This window comes from Salmo salar, unplaced genomic scaffold, assembly GCF_965601325.2.
Source record: "Salmo salar unplaced genomic scaffold, fSalSal1 ptg000468l, whole genome shotgun sequence".
Classification (NCBI taxonomy): Eukaryota; Metazoa; Chordata; class Actinopteri; order Salmoniformes; family Salmonidae; genus Salmo; species Salmo salar.
The window spans coordinates 1,092,777-1,119,773 of record NW_027675396.1 but is presented as its reverse complement, the minus strand read 5'-3'; the positions used below and the strand labels follow the sequence as shown (position 1 = coordinate 1,119,773).

Here is a 26,997-nt window from a genome sequence, read left to right as displayed (position 1 = left end):
TTGTATGTTGTCGAACTGCTTTGCTTTATCTTGGCCAGGTCGCAATTGTAGAGAGGTTAAGTTAATTAAAATGAATTTGTGAAACTGTTAAAAAAATTGTATATTCAATATTTTACGCTATTGTTATCATATAGAAACATGATGGAATATTGTACATCATATTAGCATCAACATACATTATTGTTTCATTCAATTTCACATAATAAGGATATTTAATATTTTCAAGTTCAGAAGTCAGAACTCATCACCTGCTATGTAAAAGAGACAGAATAATGCATGATGGTCAATGCTATCTGGGATCCTTGGGACATCCCTACCCTAAACCCTAACCTTAACCCCTACCTTAACCATTTTAAATGTCAACTTCAATGGGCTAGGGACGTCCCAAGGATGTATCTCTACCTGAAAATACATGATCTAAGTGATTGATAGTTGGTATTCAGCAGTCATAAAGCGTTATTTACTTTAATGAACTACTAAATTAGTGATTTTGTCAGACAGCAGCTCTACACTTTATTGACTGACTGATCCATTCATCCTTCCATCCCTCCTCAGCCTTCCTCTCCTCTGAAGACCCAGTGAGGGTGGAGCTCAGTCAGAGAGCTGTTGAGGGACTGGTTAGGAAGAACACTTCTACAGCCAGAGAGGTGAGAGGTCACACATGGTTTAGATGGTAAATATTTATGTCCCCTTAGCGGTTCATCACGTCAGCTAAAAGGAATATGTTCCATCATCTATGTTTATTTACATTAGTACAAATTGTCCACTGATATTGGTGTAATTTCTCACCCCTTTTGGCTGTATGAAAGTTAATTTCCCCTCAGACACACATTTGTTCTTTGATATAATGAAGGTCATTTGTGTCAAATGTACTTTTCCCCACTCATTCACCCCATCTCTTTACATTGCTGATGCATATTCAGTGGCCTGACTGCATCCAGACTATGTCAAAGGCCCATCCTGGTAGATCTGAACCTAATGCAGCTTGGAGTGATCAGATGACAGAAGTCACATTTAGGTGCCAGGAGTAACTGAGGCCATAGATGCTCCATATCCATTACTTTGAGTGTTTTATATAATATAACTAAATGTGTTTCTGTGTTGCAGGGACAGTCAAGAAATGGAACAGCAAGGCCACAGAACATGACATAAGCAGAGCTGTGGGAGACCACCTCAAGCCCCTGGTAGAGCCGGGGGTGGTGTTTACCACTCCACCACGCCTTCAGCAGGCTGGAAAAGTGGGATTGATCTGGTTGATCCATTTGTTTGTTTCAATGTTTAATAGTTGAATCCTTTGTTGATTTCAACACTATTTTTGATATACATCATTTATACTGTTTTTCATACTAAGATATATATTTTTTGTTTAAAAAAATTACATGTATGTAACTAGGCAAGAACAAATTCTTATTTACAATGACGGCCTACCGGGGAACAGTGAGTTAACTGCCTTGTTCAGGGGCATAACAACAGATTTTTACCTTGTCAGCTTGGGGATTCAATCAAGCAAATTTTCAGTTACTGGCCCTACGCTCTAACCACTAGGCTACCTGCTGCCCAAAATATGTGTTGCTTTTGCAAGAGTCTGTTGATTGGTCGGTCATTGGGTTGATTCGTTTCGCAATATATTCAAATCAAGCTTTATTTATATAGCAAATTTCAGACATGGCTTCACGGAAAGAAAAAAATGAATAAAAACTCACATTTACTACATAACAAACTTAAGGATAAAAAACAAGATTAAATGGAAGACTAATGAACATTCTAAGGAAATGCCATTTGATTAAAATATTAACAATATGATGCAACATCCAACCCAAAATAGAAGTTTGTTTGTTGTTACGTTCCCCAGCAGGAAACCAGAAATGTCCCTTAAATAGAAGAGGAACTAACAAAGAGTCACTGACAACAACCACAACTAAACAGGTGGGGTTTTAGGAGGGGCTCTGAAAGACACTATGGGGGTGTCCACTGGAAGTTGACTAGTAACAACAACTGGGACCTAAAAGACACCCACCATGAGACCCACTAAATCTGCCCAAGAAGAGGAAAACAAAAGAAAAACCCACACCAAACTTTTAAGAAAGGAAGCAAACCAAAAAGGTGGAGCAACTAAAGGTGTTGACTCTCCACATGTATCAAGACAACTGGAGCACTGGGCCAGACACTCTTAAATAGAACCTGGACCAGCTCAGGTGAAACACCTTCCCACTAACGAGATGGACAAGCCAGCACAGGTGTAACACATACTGACTAACCAGGCGACACCAATATGTACCCAAGACACATTTCAGTTGAATGCATTCAGTTGTACAATCAATCAATCAATCAATCAAATCAAATGTATTTATAAAGCCCTTCTTACATCAGCTGATATCTCAAAGTGCTGTACAGAAACCCAGCCTAAAACCCCAAACAGCAAGCAATGCAGGTGTAGAAGCACGGTGTCTAGGAAAAACTCCCTAGAAAGACCAGAAACTAGGAAGAAACCTAGAGAGGAACCAGGCTATGAGGGGTGGAGTCCTCTTCTGGCTGTGCCGGGTGGAGATTAGAACACAACATGGCCAAGATGTTCAAATGTTCATAGATGACCAGCAGGGTCAAATTATAATAATCACAGTGGTTGTCGAGGGTGCAACAGGTCAGCACCTCAGGAGTAAATGTCAGTTGGCTTTTCATAGCCGATCATTCAGAGTATCTCTACAACTTCCATTTCACTTAATCATCTACAAAGCTTCACCTTCTACAATATAAACATGGTGTCTACTGGCTGTCAACAAGAAAAAACACGTATTTCTAAATAATAATATACAATCAACAAATAAAAACAAGAAAACAAAATAATAATTATTTATTACACGTATAATTTTTTTAATCCTTTTTCTTTCTATAGAATCCTAAAATTCTAGCTTCTAGAACTCTCGTCTTCCTAAAACTCACTAGCTTCTAGAACTCTCGTCTTCCTAAATCCCACTAGCTTCTAGAACTCTCGTCTTCCTAAAACTCACTAGCTTCTAGAACTCTCGTCTTCCTAAAACTCACTAGCTTCTAGAACTCTCGTCTTCCTAAAACTCACTAGCTTCTAGAACTCTCGTCTTCCTAAAACCCACTAGCTTCTAGAACTCTCGTCTTCCTAAAACCCACTAGCTTCTAGAACTCTCGTCTTCCTAAAACCCACTAGCTTCTAGAACTCTCGTCTTCCTAAAACTCACTAGCTTCTAGAACTCTCGTCTTCCTTGGAACGAGCCCAAACAAAACTCATCTCCAATACGGAAAAACGTGCAGTCAAAATAAATTGGGATCCATGGCAACGCAATGGCTAAACACAAAACATTTTTGACTGCCCACCCTTGAGACAATCAGCAACCAAGTTGTCCTCACCACAGACATGTCTGATTTCAAGAGGAAACTCCTGCAATATCCATAGTAACTTTCCACACCTCACTGCGGAGCTTCTCTCTCTTTTCAGGGTTCACTAGATAGGCATGTTGTTGGATCGGGGCCCAGTCCCCAATGTCATGCTCTAGTACATTTGGGTTGGCACATCTGAGAATGATCCCTGATATTATAAAATTACATTATAAAATTATCCCTGATATTACGTCAATATAATTGTACCCAAAAATTGTCAGTTGGTTGCATAAATCATTGATTACTAAATGTTACATTAATTGTAAATATGAAATATCAAACCAAATGTACACCCCTTTGTTAATATGTATTGGCAATAATTAACTTAATGGTGAGGCATGGAATAATAAAACACTTATCTTTTGTCAGGCTGAATGTTTGAAATATGAGGTGATTTGAGTCATGCTTCTTCAGTAGTGGAATAAAGACAATTAGAATTTGAATGTTGTCAATAAATGCTGGAGTGATGTAGGATTGTTAATACAATTGATTATAGACCAATTTATTATACTGAGTCAATGTGTATAGGCTGCAAGGACGTTGAATTTAAGTTGTTTTCAAGTCAATGAAAAAAACTACATCTTCTCAACTTTCACTTTCAACTAAAACTGAATGTGTATTGGATGTTGGGCATAGTCTTATTTTCAACATCTTTTCAATTACATTTTGCTGGGTGGGATATTTTCCATGCATGGAAAGGGGTTGGAGGCAAAGGACAAATAAATAAGTGCTACCAAACATAACAAGCATTTCACAAACACTACAGTGTATAAATAAGACGCATTAAATAAAACCACAATGAGGACAAGTTTTCATTGGGTATATCGTACGAAAAGCATCAGAATTATCTTAAATAGGAAAACAATTCAAGTTCAGAATCACAACATAAAATACATAGGCATTTCATCATTAAGTCCTTTAGGAAATAATGTCTGGTGGGCTGTCTAAATCAATAACCAATATGCAGAAACAGTTTGTGATAAATTGAAAACCTAAACATAACATGTGCTATATACACAAACATCTGCCACAATAATCATATTACTTGTATTTTTTAAACAAGCACCTTATAAACTGTACAAGCACCAGAAACACTGTTGTTTTGACAAGTAGCAATAAATCACTGATATCGATTAGGTTGTACGTGCTGTTGAAACTAACACAACTAAAAAAACACATGGAAATGGGAGATATATTTTACCTCACTGATTAGAGGACAACCTGCAGAAGACAGTCAGCTACATTTTGGAGTGACGCATTTAAATGTAGGGGTCGCTAAACAAAGGAACACAACACTTATTCATCGATATCATGCTAAAATCATTTGTGTGACAGGAGGGAGATGAAGTTGCACCTCCTGTTAAACTAACAGCTCAAAAATCACACGGAATCTGGGAATAATGTGTACATCCCTGGTTAGAGGACAATTTGTAGAAAACAGCTATCTACATTTTGAAGTGTTGCATTTTGATTCAAGTGGGTCACCAACGTGGTAAGTGTAACAACCCTTTCAGAGCCTGGATTTTCCCCAAGGCTAATATCCATATCATGTTGAAATCAATTGTTGAAGGGGCAAACGTTTAGGTGTCTACATTGTCCTACTACAATGTGTTAACATTCTACATTGTGAAGTTTATTTATTGATATCATGAAACAACTCCATGTATTTTCTGATATTTGATCAGAGATCTTTTATTAGATTATCTCTGGGCAGAGCTAAGAGGTTTCTCTCCTCTATGTGTTCTCTTGTGTACAGTCAGATTCCCAGAATGAACAAAACTCTTCCCACATTGATCACAGCTATAAGAATTCTCTCCTGTGTGTATTCTCTGGTGTACAGTCAGATTCCCAGAATGAACAAAACTCTTCCCACATTGATCACAGCTATAAGGTTTCTCTCCTGTGTGTATTCTCTGGTGTAGAGTCAGATTGCTAGATGCAGCAAAACTCTTCCCACACTGATCACATGTATAAGGCTTCTCCCCTGTGTGTATTCTCTGGTGTAATGTCAGTTTGCTAGATCTTATAAAACTCTTCCCACATTGATCACAGCAATAGGGTTTCTCTCCTGTGTGTATTCTCTGGTGTTGAGTCAGATTGCTAGATGCAGCAAAACTCTTCCCACATTGATCACAGCTATAAGGCTTCTCTCCTGTGTGTATTCTCTGGTGTACAGTCAGCTGCCCAAATTGACCAAAACTCTTCCCACATTGATCACAGCTATAGGGTTTCTCTCCTGTGTGTATTCTCTGGTGTTGAGTCAGATTGCCAGATTCTGTAAAACTCTTCCCACATTGATCACAGCTATAAGGTTTCTCTCCTGTGTGTATTCCCTGGTGTAGAGTCAGCTGCCCAAATTGACCAAAACTCTTCCCACATTGATCACAGCTATAGGGTTTCTCTCCTGTGTGTATTCTCTGGTGTAGAGTCAGATTGTTAGATGCAGCAAAACTCTTCCCACATTGATCACAGATAAAAGGTTTCTCTCCTGTGTGTGTTCTCTTGTGTAATGTCAGCTGGCGAGATTGAACAAATGTCTTCCCACATTGATCACAGCTATAAGGTTTCTCTCCTGTGTGTGTTCGCTGGTGTACAGTCAGCTGCCCAAATCGACCAAAACTCTTCCCACATTGATCACAGCTATAAGATTTCTCTCCTGTGTGTATTCTCTGGTGAAGAGTCAGATTGCTAGATGCAGCAAAACTCTTCCCACATTGATCACAGCTAAAAGGTTTCTCTCCTGTGTGTATTCTCTGGTGTAATGTCAGTTTGCTAGATCTTGTAAAACTCTTCCCACATTGATCACAGCAATAGGGTTTCTCTCCTGTGTGTATTCTCTGGTGTAGAGTCAGATTGCTAGATGAAGCAAAACGTTTCCCACATTGATCACAGCTAAAAGGTTTCTCTCCTGTGTGTGTTCTCTGGTGTAATGTCAGCTGGTGAGATTGAACAAATGTCTTCCCACATTGACCACAGCTATAAGGTTTCTCTCCTGTGTGTGTTCTCTGGTGTACAGTCAGATTGCTAGATGCAGCAAAACTCTTCCCACATTGATCACAGCTATACGATTTCTCTCCTGTGTGTATTCTCTGGTGTAATGTCAGTTCGCAAGATCTTGTAAAACTCTTCCCACATTGATCACAGCAATAGGGTTTCTCTCCTGTGTGTATTCTCTGGTGTAATGTCAGCTGGTGAGATTGAACAAATGTCTTCCCACACTGATCACAGGTATAAGGCTTCTCTGTGTGTATTCTCCTGTGTACAGTCAGCTTCCCAGAATGAACAAAACTCTTCCCACAATGATCACACCTATAAGGTTTCTCTCCTGTATGTATTCTCTCATGTTTTTTAAGGTCTGTTGACTGGGTGCATCTCTTCCCACATTGAGCACAGTTATAAGGTTTCTCCCCCGTGTGTATTCTCTCGTGTGATTTTAAATGTCCTGGAGAAACAAACCTCTTCCCACAGTCAGAGCAGCAGTGAGTTCTCTTCCCTGTGGATCTCTGTGGGTGTTTCTTGAGGTGTTCTAATGTGGAGAGACTCTTCTCTGCCTTGTCAGCATCATGATGTTGTTGAGGCTCCCCAGAGGACCCACGGTAGGTCCGTCTCACTCCTGTGTGAACAACAAAGTCATACAGATGGTTAAAGGCCCACAACAGCGGTAATCCACTGTAAAAGGTGATGCCAACAGCGTAGCCATGATGTTGTACAACAACTGACATCTGTAATGAATGTAAAAATTTGACATTTGCCTTAAAATGAGCAAGAACAGTCATATTTTGTCTTGTTTTCACATTAGTAGTAACATCGATGATTGTAGGCTAGAAATAAGATATTAATGTTGTTGAAACTCTAAGCAGTGTGCCAGACAACTTTTGGTCTCCAATATAGGCCCCTTTCTGTATTTGCTAAAATTGCAGCACGAGGGCAATTTGATTGCAGAAACTCCTCCCTGCTAATGAGGAAAGCGATAGTTATGGATGTACTATATCTGCCTGGAGCAAAAATGGTGAGCAAAGATTTTAGTTTTTCACAATGTATTCTGAATGTGAATGGGGGAAACTCAGGGGAGTAACCTCCATTTCCAGGTTGATGATGAGTTCATTTCACACTACCTTGGATTAAAATTGTAAGGATATTTGAATGTCCTGTTTAATATGTTTGCTAAAGCATTAAGAATTATGTGTAATTATTGAAGAACCGCGTTAATGACAGTATCCATTTGGGTGTTGTCAATAAAGTTAAGATTTTAGTTATTTACTTAACCAGGTAGGCCAGTTGAGAACAAGTTCTCATTTACAACTGTGACCTGGCCAAGATAAAGCAAAGCAGTTCGACACAAACACAGAGTTACACGTGGGATAAACAAATGTACAGTCAATAACACAACAGAAAAATCTATATACAGTGTGTGCAAATGGAGTAAGGAGGTAAGGCAATAAATAGGCCATAGTAGCAGAGTAATTACAATGTAGCAAATTAACACTGGAGTGATGGATGTGCAGATGATGATGTGCAAGTAGAGATACTGGGGTGGAAAAGAGCAAAAGAAGTATATAAAAACATGGGGATGAGGTAGGCAGTTGGATGGGCTATTTACAGATGGGCTGTGTACAGCTGCAGCGATCGGTAAGCTGCTCAGATAGCTGATGCTTAAAGTTAGTGAGGGAGATATGTCTCCAAAGTCAGCAATTTTTGCAATTCGTTCCAGTGATTGGCAGCAGAGAACTGGAAGGAAAGTCAGCCAAAATAGGTGTTGGCTTTGGGGATGACCAGTGAGATATACCTCCTGGAGTGCGTGCTATGGATGGGTGTTGCTATGGTGACCAGTGAGCTGAGTTAAGGCGACCTTAGCAAAGACTTGTAGATGACCTGGAGCCAGTGGGTTTGGCGACGAATATGTAGCGAGGGCCAGCCGACGAGAGCATACAGGTCGCAGTGGTGGGTGCTATATGGGGCTTTGGTGACAAAACGGTTGGCACTGTGATAGACTGCATCCAGTTTGCTGATTGGAGTGTTGGAGGCTATTTTGAAACTGACATCACCGAAGTCAAGGATGGGTAGGATAGTCAGTTTTACGAGGGTATGTTTGGCAGTGTGAGTGAAGGAGGGTTTGTTGTGAAATAGGAAGCCGATTCTAGATTTAATTTTGGATTGGAGATGCTTAATATGAGTCTGGAAGGAGAGTTTACAGTCTAACCAGACACCTAGGTATTTGTAGTTGTCCACATATTCTAGGTCAGAACCGTCCAGAGTAGTGATGCTAGTCGGGCGGGTTGGTACGGGCAGCGATCAGTTGAAGAGCATGCATTTTGTTTTACTAGCATTTAATAGCAGTTGGAGGCCACCGAAAGAGTGCTGTATTGCATTGAAGCTCGTTTGGAGGTTTGTTAAAACCTCTTAGGGATAGGGGGCAGTATTTTCACGTTCGGATGAAAAACGTACCCAAATTAAACTGCCTCCTACTCAGACTCAGAAGGTAGGATATGCATACTATTAGTAGATTTGGATAGAAAACACTCTGAAGTTTCTAAAACTGTTTGAATGATGTCTGTGAGTATAACAGAACTCGTACTGTATCTACATACTGTATCTACTAAATCCTGAGAAAAATTCAAACAGGAGGTGGGAAATCTGAGAATTGTAGTTTTTCTTTTGAATTCCTATCAAAACTACAGTGTCTAAGGGGTCATGTTGCACTTCCTAAGGCTTCCATTGGCTGTCAACAGTCTTTAGAAACTGGTTTAAATTTACATTTACATTTTAGTCATTTAGCAGACGCTCTTATCCAGAGCGACTTACAGTAGTGAATACATACATTTGTTTTGTACTGGCCCCCCGTGGGAATCGAACCCACAACCCTGGCGTTGCACACACCATGCTGGCATTGCAAACACCATGCTCTACCAACTGAGCCACGGGGAAGGCCAGTATGTATAACACACCATGCTGGCATTGCAAACACCATGCTCTACCAACTGAGCCACAGGGGGGCCTGCAGAGGGGTTTCATCCTTCTCCTGTTACTAGGCAGAAAACAGGAGCTCAGTCAATGAGTGGCCTGTCTGAGGACATGGGACTTGGTGATGCGCGCCTTTCCTTCTTTTCCTTCTGGAATGAATACGCTATTGTCCGGTTGGAAAATTATCGCATTTTTACCTTAAAAATACCCCAAAGATTGATTGTAAACATCGTTTGACATGTTTCTACAAACTGTAATGGAACTTTTGAGCTTTTCGTCTATTTATTTGCGCCCCCGTCTCGTGCCTTTGGAATAGTGTTCTGGACGCGCCAACAAAACGGAGGTATTTGGACATAAATTATGGACTTTATCGAACAAATGAACATTTCTTGTGGAAGTGGGAATCCTTCGAGTGCATTCTGCCGAAGATCAGCAAAGGTAAGGAAAGATTTATAACACTATTTTGAAGTTTTGCAGACGCCATGACTTGGCGGGTAACTGTATAGCTGGCTTTGATGGCTGAGCTCTGTACTCAGAATATTGAACAATGTGCTTTCCCCGTAAAGTTGTTTTGAAATCTGACACAGCGGTTGCATTAAAAGTAGTATATCTATAATTCTTTAAATAATTGTTATGTAATTTGTCAACGTTTATGACGAGTATTTCTGTAATATGTGTGCACATTGTGTGTGAACATTTTCTGAACATCACGGGCCAATGTAAAATGCTGTTTTTGGATATAAATCTGAACTTGATCGAACAAAACATACATGTATTTTGTAACATGATGTCCTATGAGTGTCATCTGATGAAGATCGTCAAAGGTTAGTGCTTAATTTTAGCTGTATTTCGGGTTTTTGTGACGCATCTCCTTGCTAGGAAAATGGCTGTGTGGCTTTTCTTGTTTTGGTGGTGTCCTATCATAATGTAATGTATTGCTTTCGCTGTAAAGCCTTTTTGAAATCGAACAATGTGGTTGCATTAACGAGAAGTGTATCTTTAAAATGGTGTAAAATAGTTGTATGTTTTAAAAAATTGAAATTATTAGAATTTTGTTGTTTTAAAATTTCATGCCATGCTATTTTGTCAAACAATCCCGTTAACGGGATCCTATCTCGAAGCAAGAGGTTAACACAGTCTCCAAAGAAGGGCCAGATGTATACAGAATGGTGTCGTCTGCGGAGAGGTGAATCAAGGAATCACCCGCAGCAAGAGCGACATCGCTGATATATGCAGAGAAAAGAGTCGGCCCGAGATTTGAATCCTGTGGTACCCCCATAGAGACTGCCAGAGGTTCGGACAACAGGCCAGGTCAATGAAGACGGCTGCACAGTACTGTCTTTTAACGATTGCGGTTATGATATCGTTTAGTACCTTGAGCGTGGATGAGGTGCAACAATGATCAGTTCGGAAACCGGATTGCACAGCGGAGAAGGTACGGTGGGATTCGAAATAATCAGTGATCTGTTTATTAACTTGGCTTTCGAAGACTTTAGAAAGGCAGGACAGGATGGATATAGGTCTGTAACAGTTTGGGTCTAGAGTGTCACCCCCTTTGAAGAGGGGGTTGACCACGGAAGCTTTCTGATTTTTAGGAATCTCGAACTATACGAAAGAAAGGTTGAACAGTCTAGTAATAGGGGTTGCAACAATGGCGGCAGATAATTTTAGAAAGAGGGTCCAGCTTGTCTAGCCCAGCTGATTTGTACGGGTCCAGGTTTTACAGCTCTTTCAGAACATCACCTATCTGGATTTTGATGAAGGAGAAGCTGGGGAGGCTTGGGCAAGTAGCTTCGGGGGGTGCGGAGCTGTTGACCGGGGTTGGGGTAGCCAGGAGGAAAGCATCTCCAGCCGTAGAGAAAAGCTTATTGAAATTCTCCATTATTGTGGATTTATCGGTGGTGACAGTGTTTCCTAGCCTCAGTGCAGATTGGCAGCTGGGAGGAGGTGCTCTTAGTCTCCATGGACTTTACAGTGTCCCAAAATTTTTTGGAGTTAGAGCTACGGGATGCACATTTCTGTTTGAAAAAGCCTTTGCTTTCCTAACTGACTGTGTGTATTGGTTCCGGACTTCTCTGAAAAGTTGCATATCGCGGAGACTATTCGATGCTAGTGCATTACGCCAGAGGATGTTTTTGTAATGGTCGAGGGCAGTCAGGTCTGGAGTGAACCAAGGGCTATATCTGTTCTTAGTTATACATTTTTTAAAGGGGCATGCTAATTTAAGAAAATCCTTATTTAGGAAATTTCTTTTAAAGAACAACCAGGCATCCTATACTGATGGGATGAGGTCAATGTCCTTCCAGGATACCCGGGCAAGGTCGATTAGAAAGGCCTGCTCGCAGGAGTGTTTAACAGTGATGAGGGGTGGTCGTTTGACCACGAACACATAACAGATGCAGGCAATGAGGCAGTGATCGCTGAGATCCTGATTGAAAACAGCAGAGGTGTATTTGGAGGGCAAGTTGGTCAGGATAATATCTATGAGGGTGCCCATCTAGCTTGGATTGTAGGACGGCCGGGGTGTTAAGCATATCCCAGTTTAGGTCACCTAACAGAACAAACTCTGAAGATAGATGGGGGGCAATCGATTCACATATGGTGTCCAGGGCACAGCTGGGAGCTGAGGTGGGTCTATAACAGCTGGCAACAGTGAGAGACTTGTTTCTGGAGAGATTCATTTTTAAAATTAGAAGCTCGAACTGTTTGGGCATAGACCTGGAAAGTATGACAGAACTTTGCAAGCCATCTCTGCAGTAGATTGCAACTCCTCCCCCTTTGGCAGTTCTATCTTGACGGAAAATGTTGTAGTTGGGGATGGAAATTTCAGAATTTTGGTGGCCTTCCAAAGGCAGGATTCAGACACGGCAAGGACATCAAGGTTGGCGGAGTGTGCTAAAGCAGTGAGTCAAACAAACTTAGGGAGGAGGCTTCTGATGTTAACATGCATGAAACCAAGGCTTTTACGGTTACAGAAGTCAACAAATGAGAGCGCCTGGGGACACACAGGGCCTGGGTTAACCTCTACATCACCCGAGGAACAGAGGAGTAGGATGAGGGTACGGCTAAAGGCTATCAGAACTGCTCATCTAGTGCGTTGTGAACAGAAAATAAAAGGAGCAGAATGCTGGGTAGTATAGATTCAAGGCCTAATGTACAGACAGGGGTATGGTAGGGTGCGGGTACAGTGGAGGTAAACCTAGGCGTTGAGTGACGATAAGAGAGGTTGCATCTCTGGAGGCACCAGTTATGCTAGGTGAGGTCACCGCATGTGTGGGAGGTGGGACAAAAGAGTTCTCTGAGGCATGTTCAGTGGGACGAGGGGCTCCGCAGTAAAATAAAACAATGATAACTACCCTAAACAACAGTATACAAGGCATATTGACATTAGAGAGACATAAAGCGAGGCAAAAAGCAATCACAGGTGTTGATTGGGAGAGCTAGCTAAGACAACAACGGGTAAGACAACAACAACAGGTAAAGTGGTGATGAATGGGCAGAGGGTCAGTTAACTACACACAGGGCCTGAGTTCGAGGCTGGGGCCAACAGATAAACAAAACAGAGTACCGTGATTAATGAACAGTCCAGCAGGCATCAGCTATGTAGCCAAGTGATCATAGGGTCCAGTGAACAGGAATATATGAACCAGGGAAGCCGTTAGGTAGTCATTACTACGCTAGCCGGGAGATGCGCCTGGCTCGAGGCTAACTGGTGCTAGCTTCGGGACAAGGGCGTTAGCCACTATAGCCACTCCGGTGCAAAGGTCCAGAGCTTACAGCAGGAATCCGGTGATGTAGTGGCTTCTAGTCGTCTTAGTGAAGAGTCCGGGAGGCGTCAGCTGTGTAGCTGAGTGATCCTAGGGTCCACTGAGCAGGCCGGGAGATGGGCCTGGCTCAAGGCTAGCTTGAGGCTAGGTCACTCGGTAGCAGCTAGCTAGCTGCGATTATCCGGTGTAATGGTCCAGAGCTTACGGCAGGAATACGGTGATGTAGTGGAGAAAAACAGTTCGATATGCTCAGGGTTGATATCGCGCTGTGCAGACTGGTAGGTATTATCCAGGCTAAAAGCGGCTGGTATCTGAGCTAAAAAGGTAAAGACATCTAGCAGTGGTTAACAATGACTAAATAGCTGCCAGCTAATTAGCTGGTTAGATGCTGATGGAGGTTCTAGCTATAAGGCCTAAAAAATAGCAGATCCGTATTATAATGGGTGAGGCGGGTTGCCGGAAGGTGTATTTAATTTAAAAATGGAAAAAAAAGATTGAAATATATTGCAATATATTTTAAAAAAGACGAAAAAAACATAACATTTACAACACGCCATTGGATTACAAGATGAATCTCAGTTAAAAACCATTGGATTTAGCAAACTCTGAAATTATTCAGTATTTCTGTGCCCACGAAAACTGTTTTCCCAGCATAACATAAGGAGCCACTAAATGATACGTAATTCGAGTGCATTTCAGAATTAAAAAAAAACTGTCCGACAGCAAGATCCAGTATTTAAGTTGAAGTTCATCATATGACAAGCGTAACGTTATGACTATAACTACTGTTCCCTTTCATTCGGTCAACTTCGGTACAACATACTATAGACAATCAATTCCCATGCCGACCCAAACGGACACTAAATGAAACGGCCCCTGGCAGACCACCCAGATCCGACCTCGCAATTTATTAATTGTCTTTGCTTGAAACACCCCTGTCAATGTTGAGTAAGGACGCACACCTAATTACGCATATAGAAGTAGGACTAGTCTACCTGGCCTGTACGCAAATGTAGGCCTATAAATGTGCCCATTTGGGGATGTCTGATAGTATTTCTGATTGTCTTAATGCACCACCACTAATGAGTTGTGGAGCTTCTCAAAGTAATTTTTCCTTCACCTCAAACAGCAAGTAAACAAAGTCTAATCAAAATCAATTGCGTACGACAATAGTTCCTCTAAGTATTTTCGTAAAATATTTCCACTCGGCATGAAAGGGAAAAATGTTATGCTCTGATCCAGTGGAAATGTCATAAAATACCTGATTACTTCTTTTCCTTTGCACAAATAGCCGACAGCTGTGTCTGTCCTGAACTCACTGGCGCCGGGAAACTGAGGGCCGAGAATATTTTATACAATGTTGCAAGCTTGCTATCACAAGTTTCGGGGGACCCAATTGATAGTTGATACAATGTTTCAAGTTTATTTTTACATAGTTGGCAATGGCAATAAAAGTTACTTTTAGATTTGTATAATTTTCATTTAGATTTAGATAGAATGTAGATTAATCACAGACAATGATTTTGAGATACTATTATGAATTAAATTAAACTGTTCCAGTAAAATATGCATATGAAAATCATAACTGGCACGCAGATCGGTAGAAATGGTAAGATACATTGTCACTCTAAATGGAAAAGTTTTACGACCTCTGGTGTAGTCAATTACTGAAAAAAACTTCAGGAGCAAAACGGCAGAATTTACGAAGTCCAGCAGCAGCGGGGGGAGGAGGAGGGAAGAGTTTTTCTTGGTTAAATTGGTGACTGGCTCCCTCGAGTAACTTGTGTATCTGTAATTATTTAATCAAACAGCATGCTTACAGCATCAGACAAGTTACGTACATATAGTTGATTTTATAAAAACACATGGGGCGATTTGTAGAAAGAACAGATGACTCTTGGTTGACCAAGATGTATTTTAGTTGGGGACAGCACTAGAACATGATTTTGGGGCTCCCGAGTGGCACAGCGGTCTAAGACACTGCATCTCAGTGCTTGAGGCGTCACTACAGGCTGTATCACAACCGGCCGTGATTGGGAGTCCCATAGGGTGGTGCACAATTGGCCCAGCGTTGTCCGGGGTAGGCCATCATTGGAAATAAGAATTTGTTCTTAACTGACTTGCCCAGTTAACTTGTTGGGGATAGGGGGCAGTATTTTCACGGCCGGATAAAAAACGTACCCGATTTAAACTGGTTACTACTCTTACCCACAAACAAGAATATGCAGATAATTAGTAGATTTGGATAGAAAACACTGAAGTTTCTAAAACTTTTTGAATGGTGTCTGTGAGTATAACAGAACTCATATGGCAGTCAAAACCCTGAGACAAACCCTAACAGGAAGTGGAAATCTGATTTGTGGAATCACTTTCAACCCTTTGCCTATGAAACACACCGTGAGTTAGGATTCATTTAGCACTTCCTAAGGCTTCCACTAGATGTCAACAGTCTTTACAAAGTGGTTTGAGTCTTCTCCCGTAAAAACTGACCGAACGAGAGGCCTGGAAAGTTTGTCATAGAGGGAGGGCCATTACTACTATGATGCGCGTGCCCGTGGGTACTCTCTCGCTCCGAAACGTTTAGTAAGACAATGCAATCGTCCGCCTTGAATATTTTTGAAGTTCTGATTGAAAAAGGCCCTAAAGATTTATGTTATACAACGTTTGACATGTTTGAACGAACGTAAATACATTTTTTTTTGCACATTCGTGAGGACAAGTCCCGCGCGCTTCGTAAATTATGAGTAGCCTTCGGAACGCGCTAACAAGAAGGAGCTATTGGGACATAAATTAACAACTTTTTCGAACAAAACTACATTTGTTGTGGACCTGGGATTCCTGGAAGTGCCTTCTGATGAAGATAATCAAAGGTAAGTGAATATTTACAATAGTATATTTGATTTTAGATGAGTCCAAGATGGCGCTAACCTGTATCGCCTAGCCTATTTTTCTGAGCATAGCACCTCGTTTATTGCAAAGTGTGATTTCCCAGTAAAGTTATTTTTAAATCTGGCAATGCGGTTGCATTCACGAGATGTTAATCTATAATTCTTTGAATGACAATATTATATTTGATTCACCGGAAGCATTTGAGGGAAAATATTTTCTGAACGTCACGCGCCGATGTAAAATGCTGTTTTTATATATAAATATGAACTTTATCGAACAAAAAATGCATATATTGTGTAACATGATGTCCTAGGAGTGTCATCTGATGAAGATTGTCAAAGGTTAGCGCTGCATTTAGCTGTGTTTTGGGGTATTTGTGATGCATGCTAGTTGCTTTGAAAATGGCAGTGTGATTATTTTTGGCAGGGTACTCTCCTAACATAATCTGTTTTGCTTTTGCTGTAAAGCCTTTTTGAAATCGGACAACGTGGTTCGATTCAGGAGAGGTGTATCTATAAAATGGTGTAAAATAGTCATATATTTGAGAAATTGAAGTGATAGCATTTATGAGGTATTTGTATTTTGCGCGACATGATTCCACTGGCTGTTGACTAGGGTGGGACGCAAATGTCCCACGTTGCCCAGACAGGTTAAATAAAGGTAACATTTAAATAAGTGTTTTTTGACAAACCGTCTTTCACAAATCCGTCAAGGCACCAACTTTGAGAAGGGTTTAAAACAAAGGTTTCAAACCAATGCATGAATGTTATTGAATCTAGGAATGTTTCGCCTTTTATGTAATGGCATGAAAAAATTGTCTGAATATTATACAATGACTTATCAACAGCTGTAATAATTTGACCCCCACAGGAAATCTACACTGGTAATTCTAGAATATACTATATAGTCTAGAAACCTGGTTAAACTATCATTATGACATCATGGATGAATTCTAGAATATACTATAAAGCCTAGAAACCTGGTTAAACTATCATTATGACATCATGGATGAATTCTAGAATATACTATTTAGCCTAGAAACCTGGTTAAACTATCATTATGACATCATGAACAGCCAGTCTTTGTATTCATAGTGTAGTGAATTCAGGGGATAGCCTGAAGGTTGCTACAATAGCTTTCTCTTTCAATTTGAGAGTGATTACATTTCTCCTTCCCCCATCCCTCAGCTGTTTACCAAACCAAGTCTCTAGGCAGCCATTTTGTTGCTGTTTAAAAAAACTCACACAGCAATCACTCAACCAATCTGCGGTTCAAACACTGTTTTGGTAATAAGATGATGGGTTTGGAGAAATGTAACTACTTTCAAATGCATAGACAGACCTATGGATGCAATGACTGACCATCCATGATATCAACATTACAGTTTTAACCATGTTGAGGCTGTACAGTGTTGATTTACATTGTTTCTAGATGTTGGAGTAAAAAAAAGCTTATTTGGGGATCTGATGGGGTAAACTAAGCTCATGAGGCATGTGTTATATTCTTCAAGAATCAATGGCTATATATAAATAATTTAAAAGTCCAAATATGGATGTAGAAATTTTATATTTCCCCTTTAACACCAAACATCAGTTCAACAACTGCAGAGTTTGTGCCTCTGTTAAGACAGTACTTACTAGTGTTAATCGGGGAACGGTTTCTCAAAACCATCTTATGGCTAAGTTCACCGTTAGAACCATTGGATGCCTTAAGTTGCGTTTGGGAAACCGGGCCCAGATGTCCAGTTTCCTCCTCTATCGATGTAACAGTCATCTCCCCCTCTTCCTCTTCCACTCCATAAACTGCATCCTCCTCTTCTTTTACTGTAACATCCTCCTCCTCTTTCACTCTGAACGCGTCTTTTTCTTCTTTCACAGTAACGGCCTCACCCTCTACTTCTTGTTTTACTGTGATGTCCTCTTCTTTAGCAGGAGAGTAGCTCAGTGAACGCATGGTCGGAGAAGTTAGCTAGGCTAATGCTAACTTAACCAGCCTGCTAGTGTGGTGGAAAATTGTCTTAAGAATAACACTTCTTACAAGAACTTGTAAATTTAATATAGACTTTAATACAGAGTAGTAAAGCCGAGCCGGTCCGCGGAACAACGACTCCCTTCCTTAGGCCCCGGCTCTGCTTTTATGCACATACAATACATAGGTCCACCCTTTATGTAAATGAAGTAAAACCATGCGTTCTGCCACCATTTTCTTTCAACCCAATGGATAACGCCCTCATCTGCTTTTAGCTCTAACATAGTAGTGGCTGGATAACGCCCTCATCTGCTTTTAGCTCTAACATTTTGGTGGCTAGATTCTCCTCATATGGATATGAAAATAAGGCATGCTTTGCATGCTTACGCTTGGCATATATTTAGTCATGGCCATACATTCAGCTTGCCTGGCCGTTGCGTGGTTCCTACTTGGGGATGTATGGCCACCTGTTATCTCCACTCAGGGTCAGCTGCCAGTCTCCTCTTTCGCTAGCTAATGTATTTATATTTCTTTCCCTCAGCAGTCTCCCACATAAATCCCTCCTCTGGGACTAATTAGTCCCACATCAAACCTGATTAAACTAGAGACAATAAGGATGGAAGCAAAATAATAGATACATAGAATAGTAAGTGTGTTGAACGAAATGTGAACAGATAAAACATAATCATATACTGGACCAAACATCTCCAATCCAATAACATGGGTAGGAGTAAAAGATCCAGTCAGGCTTAAAATAGTAAATGAGGATACACATAACAAATTAGTATACTATGAAGAAGCATGAGCACGTAGTACATAGCCTTGTCTGAGGTTATCTCAGTTATGTAGAGTATAGAATATAACAAGAATTTAAAAGAATAATAAACATAATAGACCTAATTAAAGTTAATATTCTTACTATGAATCTGAACAAGGCCTGAGTGAGCAAAAATAAAAGTTACAGACAACATTCCAAATTGAGACACTCTAACACGATTCTCCCTCGCGGACCCCTTTCTAACAGAAATTAAGCATACATCACTCATTACTGCTAGAAGATTAAGGGCATGGTCCGTAGACACTTGTAACCGGAATACCTTCTGTTACCTAGCGTGTAATAAATGATCCTCATTTTAGGAAGGCAAAACTGGCTTAAATTTAAAAGAAAATGCATACATTTATATATGTATGAAAACCATAAAACAAACATAAAATACGACATACACTTAAGGTTTGTTCAAAGTCATACCAGAATTTACATCATAGGGGCACATTCCTTATTTCCACATATAGGGCAATCCTCTCTTTGACACATTGCACAGAATAAGGGTTCAGGATGATGGTAATGTCCATCATTGTCCTCTTGGGAGCACCACTTGCAACGCCTGGGTTGCAGACATTTTTTGTGTACATGGACAAGCACTATCTCATCCGAATCAGGGTCTTTGGCATACACAGGAAACCCACCAGGACGCCAATCATGGCACTCATAACCTCCCCCAAGAATTACCCCATGACGACAGTTAGGATTACCAAAAGGGCAATCAAGGGGTCCTCCAACAGCATTGCAAGGTTTTCCATACTTGTCCGTATAATGTCCAGGGTTACCAGGGACAGGATTGATTATGAGAGGTGGATCCAGTATATGTTCCTTAAACTTCTTTCTTGACCCCCTCTTATGTCTAGGGTCTGCTCCATGTACTGCCATCTGTTTTTAACAGTGGTTTTGACCACAAGTGATTTAACCAAAGGCACCACACAGCAAAATACAATGCCCAATGCTACTAGACCTCCACCCATCATAATGGCCAGCCTAGTAAACATAGCACCCCATTTTCCCAAAGCCAGGTCCAACCAATCCCAGACATGAGAATCAAACCCCGCATTCACCTTTACTTCTGCTCTTAACCCTTTAAGTTTATTCATAGCTAGGGAAAATGTTCCATTAGGTGCAGTGTTGTTGGGAATAAAAGTACAACAAGCATCTCCATACATTACACAAACTCCCCCCTTTCTCTGCCAAAAGCCAGTTGAGAGCTTCCCTATTCTGCCATGTCATCTGGCTTGTGGCCTTTACCTGTTCTCCTAAGGCTGTCAAGGCAGAGTCAGTATAATTAATACATCTTTGTTGGTTATAGTATATATAATTAATCCACTCTAAATTCTTATTGGGTGTTACCCACAAAAATATAGATTCAAATCCAGATTTAATCTCATCTCTGGCCTTAAACTCGTTGGGCACACCTCTGGGTTGTCCAATTGAATCAAGGTACACTCTAGGATCTGATTCATACTCCCTCCTAGTTCTAGTGTTAACATGCTCCTCCTGTGGTGTTTTGATGACGGTAACCTGTTGGACTGCTCTGACTAAAGCACATAATCCAGTCCATTCTTCAGGAAGAACATTCAGAAGTTTGTTTTTCCCACACATCCAAAAGCTATCAGCAATACCTCTATCTTGGGTTTTTAACATAGTAAGAGACGGTGCAACCTGAGTGATGTGGCCACACGAACCCCTCCTATTGGTAGTTAATCCTTTCTCATCAAATTTGCGAATCCCCGCAATCTCTAACACCCAGATAGTGTCACATTTAACAGTTGTGTTTCCTACGTTAATCCCACCAATACCATAGTTATAGAAACATTCATATTTTCCCTTAACCACAGTACTTTTTTCTATCTGAGGTCTAGTTAAATCAGTTTTAATGTTGTATGCAGCACATTCCTTATTAGCCAGTACAGTCTCATTTAACATAGTTTTACCCCTAGTACTACCCAAGGCCATTCTGCATTCAATGTCACAAAGGAATATGGTACTTTCCCGGTTTACAATTAGCATTTTTCCAATTAGCACAACTGTCAAATGATGCAGGTTCAGGTACTATTAACACTTCAGACAAGGGTGATTTGCTGCACAAGATACAATCGTCCATTCAATGTCTGTCCTCCGTATACCTAGCCCATTTATACCAATCATTCTTTACCGCTTCTTCCAATGTTTTGTCCTTGAGCGGTTCTGGTTCTAACATATTTGCTGTTTCATCCGCGTCGTTCTCTTGAGGTGGACTGTTGGGTTTTGTCAACAAGTTCCAAATGTCAGTAAAGAACCCTGCTGTTTCTGATGCTTTTGGTTTTGTTGTAGGTATAGTGGATTTTTCACCCAGAGTAGTAGTTGGTACTCTGGTGGTGACCACTGTGGTGTGTACAGCAGCTGTCACAGTCGTCGTGGTTCTAGTCGTTGTAAGCACCTCTAGATTGGGTGCCGGTGTGAATTCGATTTTCATGGTGGTTGAACTGCTCCCTTCAGTCAGTCCTGTACGTGCCAGTTCAACTATAAATTCTTCTCCTTCAACGGGTTCAATGTTATTTATGCTGAGCACCCATTCATTTTCTCCTTTGGTTATTGTTAAGTCACATCCTTTCGGATCCCAAATCACTTCTCCCTTCGTCTGATGATGAGTCCATCCACAGTACGCGACATCAGGTAGGGGTTTTACCCTGTATATCGTGACCGATCTTTGTTCTCCTGTTTCCGTTATGATCTGAGGTGGGACTGGAATGCTAACCTTGTTTGTCCTACCCGGTTGTTCGGCAGGTTCCTCTCTTTTTTTCCTATTCAATTGTTCATCAAGGGGACCGGGTGAGTGTCGAGAAGTCAATTGTGGGAAAAGTCCCTTGCCCTTCGGCCCTTGGAACGTCTCCCTCTTTTCTCCATTGGGAAGTTTCTCCTCCTGCTGTTTGAGTAGTTTCTCCTTCGGCAGCTCCTGTTGGGCTCGTCTCTCCTTCAGTAGCTTCTGTTGGGATATTTCCTTCTTCAGTGGCTCCTGTAGGGGTATTTCCTTCTTTAGCTTGTGGATCTCCCTCCTCCCCTCCCCATCTGGGTAGTCATTAATTCCAGGGAATAATTGTTCCCATTCTCTGGGGTGTACTTCTGGGTCCCATTGTATTGGGCTTTCGCCATAGATATCTGCCACAGCAGGCATATCACCAGGAGTATCAGGCATATCGTTTCCCCCCCCTTGGAGTCTCTGGTCCCACAGGTTTGAATATTGTTGGTTGGCAGGTTTCTTCTCCCGCCCTGTTTCTTCGTTTACTTCTTCTGAGAGCAGTTGGTGGTGTATCAGTTGTTTCTTGGCTTCCACTTGGCCTGTTAGCTTCCTGGCTTCCTTTTAGAGCCACAATTTCTTCCGCTGCTTCTTCTCCTGTCGCGCCCCCGTTTGGTGTATCAGCATCCTCTTTTCTATCCGGTTGTTTCTTCCTTTCTGTTGGGACTCTGGTGCAGTGGTTGAGATGATACCACGTCTTGCTTCCTTTCACCTGGACGGCTGTTGATGTTGCTTCGGCCACCTCCTTCTCTCCTTGGTTGATCCCACTTTCTCCGGAACACCCGAATGTAGACCAGATCCCCTGGTATCACCTGGCGTGGCCCCTCTGGTCTCTACTCCGGTTCCTTCTTTTTCTCCTGTGAATATATAACTTCATGTATCTTGGTTAGGTGCTTTACATATGATTTTAGTTCTGTTTCTAGTATGTCTAAAGAGGGACCTTTGTACAGTCCCCCTAGTGATGGCACAGGCATGGGTCGACCCGTAAGCATTTCATGCGGTGACAAGTGCGTGTTTCTGTTAGTTTCCATGCGACTGCTCATTAGTGCAAGCGGCAAAGCATCTACCCAGTTAACCTCTTACATCTAGACGTTCCGCTAGCGGAACACCTGCTCCAATATCCAATGATAAGCATGGCGCGAATTACAAATTCCTCAAAAATACAAAAACTTCAATTTTTCAAACATATGACTATTTCACAGCATTTTAAAGACAAGACTCTCCTTTATCTAACCACACTGTCCGATTTCAAAAAGGCTTTACAGCGAAAGCAAAACATTAGATTATGTCAGCAGAGTACCAAGCCAGAAATAATCAGACACCCATTTTTCAAGCTAGCATATAATGTCACAAAAAACAAAACCACAGCTAAATGCAGCACTAACCTTTGATGATCTTCATCAGATGACACACCTAGGACATTATGTTATACAATACATGCATGTTTTGTTCAATCAAGTTCATATTTATATCAAAAAACAGCTTTTTACATTAGCATGTGATGTTCAGAACTAGCATACCCCCCGCAAACTTCCGGGGAATTTGCTAACAACTTACTAAATTACTCACGATAAACGTTCACAAAAAGCATAACAATTATTTTAAGAATTATAGATACAGAACTCTATGCACTCGATATGTCCGATTTTAAAATAGCTTTTTGGTGAAAGCACATTTTGCAATATTCTAAGTACATAGCCCAGCCATCACGGGCTAGCTATTTAGACACCCGGCAAGTTTAGCCTTCACCAAAATCAGATTTACTATTATAAAAGTTTGATTACCTTTTGTTGTCTTCGTCAGAATGCACTCCCAGGACTGCTACTTCAATAACAAATGTTGGTTTGGTCCAAAATAATCCATCGTTATATCCGAATAGCGGCGTTTTGTTCGTGCGTCCCAGACACTATCCGAAATGGTAAATCAGGGTCGTGCGCATGGCGCAATTCGTGACAAAAAATGTCTAAATATTCCATTACCGTACTTCGAAGCATGTCAACCGCTGTTTAAAATGAATTTTTATGCAATTTATCTCGTAAAAAAAGCGATAATATTCCGACCGGGAATCTCCTTTTCGGCAAACAGAGGAAAAATCACAAAGACGGGGGCGGCCAGGGCACGCGCCTAAGCCCACAGTCCCTTGATCGGCCACTTGAGAAAGGCGATAATGTGTTTCAGCCTGGGGCTGGGATGACGACATTCTGTTTTTCCCGGGCTCTGAGCGCCCATGGAAGACGTAGGAAGTGTCACGTTAGAGCAGAGATCCTTTGTAAAAGATAGAGATGGCAAAGAAGTTCAAGAAATGGTCAGACAGGCCACTTCCTGTAAAGGAATCTCTCAGGTTTTGACCTGCCATTTGAGTTCTGTTATACTCATAGACATCATTCAAACAGTTTTAGAAACTTTGGAGTGTTTTCTATCCAAAGCCAATAATTATATGCATATTCTAGTTACTGGGCAGGAGTAGTAACCAGATTAAATCGGGTACGTTTTTTATCCAGCCGTGAAAATACTGCCCCCTAGCCATAACAGGTGAAGCCCTGTGAATAGGCAAATCTTTAATGCAAGGCTGCCAATCCCTGATAACAGGGTGGGTAGCCTTGGGCTACTGGATCTAATTTAGTACTGTAGCACGCAATAGGCTGTTTCTTCCTACCACTACATGTTTCCTGCATGAGAATAGCAGCCGCATAGTTGTCACACCTATTTGCTACGTATAACAAAAATGGTTTAGTGTAGTCGGGGGGCCGCTAGGGCCGGTGCTGTCTGCATCTCTTTTTTAAGTGTTTCAAACGCAACTACAGCATCCGCGTTCCACTCCAGCGGTGCTCTTAGATTAAGCTGTCCTGCTTCCTTCATTATTTCTCTCAGAGGAGCTGTCTTGACTACATACTCCTTTGTCCAGTCAGGTTAAGTCCTGTCATTCCTAAAAAGGTCATCATTTGCGCTACCGTTTGTGGTAATGGTGCTTTGCTAATTCCCTCTAGCTGTCCTGGAGCTATGGCTTTGGTTCCATGGGCTATTGTTCTGCCTAAGTACTCAACCTGGGGTTGACAGTACTGTAATTTTGTTTTAGAGACCTTGTGTCCTCCGTCTGCTAACGGCTGCAGTACTTTTAGTGAGTCTGAGTGGCACTGTTCTACTGTGGAGGCACAGATTAACAGGTCATCTACATATTGGATCAGAGTGCCGTCAAGCATTAATTCTTCTAGATCTGCTCTCAATATTTGATTGAACAAGTGCGGGCTATTTTTAAATCCTTGGGGGAGACGAGAGTAAGACAGAGTTTTTCCTCTGTACCTAAATGCAAACAAGTACCTACATTCCTCCGCCAGGGGGACACTAAAAAATGCTCCACATAGATCAATCACGGTGAAGTATTTGGCATCTGGGGGAACGTTAGTCAACAGCGTGTGAGGATTGGGAACTTCCGCTGGACAATCTTGTGCTATATCATTAATAGCCCTTAAGTCATGTACCAATCTCCATTTTTTACCATCGGCTTTAAGCACAGGTAGCAAAGGTGTATTGCAAACACTTGGCATCTCAATCAATACTCCTGTCTTGATCAATCCTTCAATTGTTGAATTTATTCCTTCTTCAGCTTCAGGCTTCATAGGATACTGGGCTTTCCAGGGGAGTTTGGCGTCTGGTTTTACTTTTATGTTGATCGGACTTGCTGATTTGACAAGCCCCACGTCGGTGTCATGTTGTGACCATACTTCTGATGGTATGTTTTTTTTCCATTTCTTCTCTAAGCTCACTAAGTAGCCCTATCCCTTCACCTAACACTACTTGTTGGCCTGCACTGACCTCTATCTCCCTAGAATCGCCAATCATCATTGTAGTGGTTACTATCTTGATAAATGCTTTATCTTCGGAATGGAAGATCAATGGATTGTCTGTTTTGTCCCATATTGTCTTTTTAGCTTTCCTCATCATGGGTCCTAGATCTTTTGATGTGAAACCTTGATTCACCAGCAATGTGATGTGAGGGATAGAGTCAGAAACATTGAACCATTTTTGTACAAATTCAGATCCATCTTCATCCATCACATCCATGGCTGCTCCCTGTTCTCCAATGATTATATATTGGGACATAATTGGTGCTTTCCTACCATTTGCCCCCATAACCCAGAGCTGTTCTAATAATGGGTCCTGATGAGGGTCAAATTGCATTGTGCAGTGATATTCAGCTTTTGCTCTAACGGCTTTAGGTATTTGGGCCTGAATAAATTTACCCCATCTCCTCGCTGTTCTGTCTACATCTGTCTCAATTCCTCCTAACCAATATACGTTGGCCATGACTCCTGTGCTTACCACTGGTAATTGTAGTCCTATTTTTTCTATTATCACCCCGTCGGGGGAACATTTAATTTCTATACCCATTTTGCATAGGGCATCTCTTCCTAAAAGATTAACTGGTGTTTGATCTGATACCAGTATTGGGATTGTGGCTGATTTACCATTGGCAGTAAGATGAACTGGAGCGGTCATTGGAATTAGCTGCGTATTTCCCGAGAATCCTATTGTTTTGGCATATTTACCAGACATGGGGAGATGAGAGGCATAATTTGAACTCACACATGTGTAAGTGGCTCCAGTATATATCATCATGGGTATGTCTTTATTCTCTATTTGAACCTGCAACACAGGTTCTTGGTCAGCTCTTGTGGTTAGAATTGGGAACTGACCCTCCCCTTTAGGATTCTCTGGGCACCCCTAGTACGTCTGATTGGGTCCTGACCATGGGTTCACAGGGCCCGGGGGTGGGTTTTGGCTGCCCTGCCATCCCCCAGTAGGGCCCCAGCCATTATGGTTTCCACCAGCAGGTGGCCGCCAGCCACCGGAGCTGTTGTTTGTTGGTGGACGCCTATTGTAGGTGTTATCCCCAGTCCGATCCTGCCACGGGTTTGTGGGACATTCACGTCTGGTGTGTCCTGGTTGGTAGCAACCCCAACACACACCAGGCGACCCCCGCGGGTTCCTGGGCCCTCTCCCTTGATCCACCTGTATGTTTTTCTGTTGTCTATTCCCACCATTCCAATTCGGGGGCTGTGCATACACATTTGCTACTGGCAATGGGGCAGGCACTTGGGCCCGCCCGGGGGTTGACGGTTGCGTCCCTCCTGGGGAAACAGCAGCCATTGTTCCAATCTCGGGCACAGGAGTGGTTACCGAGGCCTGGACTTTCTTCTTTCCCTTGGTCAGTTCTTCCAGCTGCAACTGGGCCAACCTTCTCTGGATTTCCTTTCCTTGTTCAGCTTGTTTCTGCTCTTCCTTTCTATGTTTCTCCACAGCGTGAATTACATAGTCACAGAAATTCTTTGTAAGGTTTTGAAGTAAGTCCCACTACGTCCTCCAGTTGGTTCCTTACTGGCTGGGGCATGGCTTCC

The 26,997-nt window shown here is 41.7% G+C and overlaps 1 protein-coding gene across 1 annotated transcript; it reads right to left on the bottom strand.

Annotated features, from left to right (window-relative positions):
• Window positions 1-3,207: 3,207 nt before the first annotated feature.
• On the bottom strand, window positions 3,208-22,000 carry LOC145876171 (uncharacterized). The gene is made up of 4 exons (XM_082971955.1): window positions 21,676-22,000; window positions 6,721-7,024; window positions 6,175-6,387; window positions 3,208-5,754 (listed from the first exon to the last, which is right to left on the bottom strand). Exons 1-4 carry the CDS (start codon window positions 21,998-22,000, stop codon window positions 5,112-5,114), a joined length of 1,485 nt encoding a protein of 494 aa, XP_082828081.1. The 3' UTR covers window positions 3,208-5,111.
• Between the last annotated feature and the right edge of the window lie 4,997 nt (window positions 22,001-26,997).